The 4,036-nt window shown below is 43.4% G+C and overlaps 1 protein-coding gene across 1 annotated transcript in view; it reads left to right on the top strand.

Moving 5' to 3' along the window:
* Window positions 1-4,036, top strand: part of LOC105518428 (kinesin light chain 1) — a 156,735-nt gene that overhangs the window by 129,703 nt on the left and 22,996 nt on the right. Inside the window, exons 9-10 of the mRNA XM_011951419.1 lie at window positions 1,450-1,537; window positions 2,125-2,226. Coding sequence (XP_011806809.1) covers window positions 1,450-1,537; window positions 2,125-2,226 — 190 coding nt within the window. The remainder of the gene's footprint in view (window positions 1-1,449; window positions 1,538-2,124; window positions 2,227-4,036) is intronic.

Raw genomic sequence — 4,036 nt, 5'->3', positions numbered from 1 at the left:
TGCGCCCGGCCAAAACAATAGTATATTAATACTTGGCCAGAAGTAGTGTGCTTCAGAGGTTCTAGAAGCCTTATTAGTCTTTCTCACGTTCTGCAGGGCAAAGCCTTGCCAGGCAGTTACTAGTACTCAATTGAGAAAGATGTATACTAAGTCTCAAAAGCAAATACTTGTTTTCAGTCATGTCAGTAGTGAGTAGCATGCTTAAACTGAGAGTTCCTGGTTCTGGGGTGTTGCTGTTTTACTCCAATCAAGAAAGATTCTTCATTCCTCCATACTGAACAAAATGGAGGCAGATTGGGTACCAAATTCAGACACAACAATATATTTACTTTTGTTTGCTGTTTTTTAAAAGGCTTTTTCAGTGTACATGTAGCATATCATCTTACAGCAAGACTGTGCAATAGATCACATACTTGCTTTGTAGATGGGAAGGCTGGGACCGCGTGAGGTCACTTAATGCACCCAAAGCTGTGTAGCCATTAACTGGCAGAGCCCAAGCTCAGACACTAGAATTAATTCTGTCTGATACCAAATGCAAGCTTGGTCCGTTATTCTAGATTGTCGCACTTACTCTGTGCCGGCCACCTGGCATGAGCATGACAACACTGTGGTGTGGGGACATTATCTCCCAGTGGCCTAGATAGGAAGGTCAAGTTCGGAAGCTAGGGGTCTGATTCCAGAGTTCACCTTGCCAGTCCGTTTATTGATGGATTTCCTTCCAGTGTTTCTTCCCCCACCCATCAGCTTGTGGTTTTTCTTTCTTTCTTTCTTTCTTTTTTGAGACAGAGTCTTGCTCTGTCGCCCAGGCTGGAGTGCAGTGGCGGGATCTCAGCTCACCGCAAGCTCCGCCTGCCAGGTTCACGCCATTCTCCTGCCTCAGCCTCCCGAGTAGCTGGGACTACAGGTGCCCGCCACCTCGCCTGTTAGCCAGGATGGTCTCGATCTCCTGACCTCGTGATCCACCCGCCTCGGCCTCCCAAAGTGTTGGGATTACAGGCGTGAGCCACTGCGCCTGGCCTCTTAAATAGTTTAAGCTTAACTTTTTTTTTCTGTAGTTGAAAATTACATTTAAAAAAGCTGTAATGAGGCCGGGCGCGGTGACTCACACCTGTAATCCCAGCACTTTGGGAGGCCGAGGCGAGTGGATCACGAAGTCAGGAGTTTGAAACCAGCCTGGCCAACATGGTGAAATCTCGTCTCTACTAAAAACACAAAAATTAGCCAGGCATGATGGCAGATGCCTGTAATCCTAGCTGCTCAGGAGGCTGAGGCAGAGAATTGCTTGAACCCGGGAGGCGGAGATTGCAGTGAGCCAAGATGATGCCACTGCACTCCAGCCTGTGCAACAGAGTGAGACTCCGTCTCAGGAGAAAAAAAAAAAAAAAAAGCTGTAGTGATCTACATCTGAAACACTTATCTAAAACACTTAATGTGTGTTTTTCCATTTAGGGATCAGAATAAATACAAAGATGCAGCTAACCTACTGAATGATGCCTTGGCTATTCGTGAGAAAACTTTGGGCAAAGACCATCCTGCGGTTTGTATATCAAGTTCTTTCATTCTTTTTATGTTTTATTTTCGTCATGTATTTCTTTTATCCAACTCATTTTACCATTAAACTCAACAGGGAAAGTTTAAGCACTGCCTTTTCGCTAGACGGTGCAGGTAGGAGGTCCTCATTTACTCAGTGCTAGTGATAGGCCAGAGCACATCTAATTTGTTTATGACCCCTCCTCACATGGATCACCAACTATTTTTTGATTGTAAATCAAATTGCATGTCCTTCTAGAAATTTTTTTCTGAATAATTACATTGTCTTCATTAAAATCTGGTCAGATTTGCATATGAATCTGTTTTGGTTGGCTTTGTGGCTTCCAGGGAAATTTTTTAAAAGTCGGTATTATGTTTTTGACGTTGATGTGTTTAATTTTAGTATTCTGCAGTATTACTTTGTATAATCTCTACTCTAGCGAATTGCGCTTTTCCTTTTAACTGAAGTCATATTGTTCTATCCGACTAAGAATGCTTTACTGTATAGATTGAGTATAAATGAATATGTGTTGTATAAATGTACTATATTTGGTTATCTTTTACCATTCTTAGTGGTTCTCTCTGTGTTGACAGGTCGCGGCGACTTTGAATAACCTTGCAGTCCTTTATGGTAAAAGAGGAAAGTACAAAGAAGCAGAGCCGTTGTGCAAAAGAGCTCTGGAAATCCGAGAAAAGGTACAAAAGAAGGGGACAGTCGTCATCTTAGAGATTTTTGTTGTGTGTGTGTGTGTGTGTGTGTGTTATTTATTTATTTTTTGAGATGAGTCTTGTTCTGTCACCGGGCTGGAGTGTGGTGGCACAGTCTCGGCTCACTGCAACCTCCACCTCCATGGTTCAAGTGGTTCTCCTGCCTCAGTCTTCCAAGTAGCTGGGACTACAGGCATGCAGCACCACGCCCAGCTAATTTTTGTATTTGTAGTAGAGATAGGGTTTCACCATATTGGCCAGGATGTTCTCGATTTCTTGACCTCCTGATCTGCCTGTCTTGGCTCCCAAAGTGCTAGGATTACAGGCGTGAGCCACCATGCCCAGCCCTGTTTTTTGTGTTTTTAAAAATTTTTCAGTTTTAGGTTTTGAGAAATAACCACTGTGATGTGTTTTTAACTATTAGCTGGAAACAACTCATTTAATTAGCGAATAACCCACAAAACAAAGCCAGATTGGCCCATACAAATCAGCATTTAAGACTCAATTACAAGCTGGGCGCAGTGGCTCATGCCTGTAATCCCAGCACTTTGGGAGGCCAAGGTGGGAGGATCACTTGAGCCTACGAAGTTCAAGATCAGCTTGGGTAACATAGTGAGACCTCGTCTCTAAAGAAAAAAAAAAGAAAGAAAAGAAGGTCCAGTTATGAAACGTGTGCATTTAGAAAGGTGCAGTCCTGAGTCTGGTGCCATCCAAGGTGGCCTAGAAGTGACTGATTGAAGAAGACATGTCTGAGGACTAGAGATGGAAAGCCTGGGAGCATTGCATTTGACAGTGGAACATGTGCTTGTCAATAAGAAAAACATGATAGTTTAAAGATAAATTTACTAAATATGCTTTATGAAGCTGAGAAATGAAATAATTATTATTATAACTAAAGATTAACTCAGAGCTATAGATTGAGTCAGTGTCATATATATTTAATACCAGCTGCTACAGTTTATGGTAATTAGGTACTGAAAAAATATAGCGTAACTTGTTCATTTCAGCAGTGCTCTGTATGACAGTCTCTTCAGATGTTACAGAGATTGAGGTATCAGGTCTGTCTGATGAGTAACCACAGATTGTGTTTTTTTTTTTCTCTGAGACGGAGTCTTGCTCTGTCGCCCAGGCTGGAGTGTAGGGGCACGATCCTGGCTCACTGCAGCCTCCGCCTCCCGGATTCCTGGGATTCTTCTGCCTCAGCCTCCTGGGTAGCTGAGATTACAGGCATGTGCCACCACGCTCGGCTAATTTTTGTATTTTTTAGTAGAGAAGGGGTTTCACCATGTTGGCCAGGCTGATCTCAAACTCCTGACCTCAGGTGATCCGTCTGTCTCAGCCTCCCACAGTGCTGGGATTATGAGCCACTGCGCCCAGCTGCACAAATGGTATTTTAACTTGGTATTTTTAGTGATTATTTATCAGTGATTCTTAATCAGTTAATTTTGAGCGACATGGCAAGGAATTGGGGGAGAAAGAATGAAAAAGGGCTCCTTATCAGATTATATAGGTAGCATTGTATCACACCGTCAGTCTGCATGTTTCTGAAATAGAATGGTCAAATTTGGGGTAGGCTGGAGTTAAAGTCAGGGACAGCACAAAAGTATCAAATTAAGAATTAGGAACCATATAAGATGACCTGCCATGGCTCAAGCCTGTAATCCCAGCACTTTGGGAGGCTGAGGCGGGCGGATCATGATGTCAGGAGATCGAGACCATCCTGGCTAACCCGGTGAAACCCCGTCTCTACTAAAAAATATAAAAAACTAGCCGGGCGAGGTGGCGGGCGCCTGTAGTC

The sequence above is a fragment of the Colobus angolensis genome, unplaced genomic scaffold (assembly GCF_000951035.1).
Source record: "Colobus angolensis palliatus isolate OR3802 unplaced genomic scaffold, Cang.pa_1.0 Scaffold32, whole genome shotgun sequence".
Classification (NCBI taxonomy): domain Eukaryota; kingdom Metazoa; phylum Chordata; class Mammalia; order Primates; family Cercopithecidae; genus Colobus; species Colobus angolensis.
The sequence above is the reverse complement of the archived record's forward strand: the minus strand, read 5'-3'. Positions and strand labels throughout refer to the sequence as shown.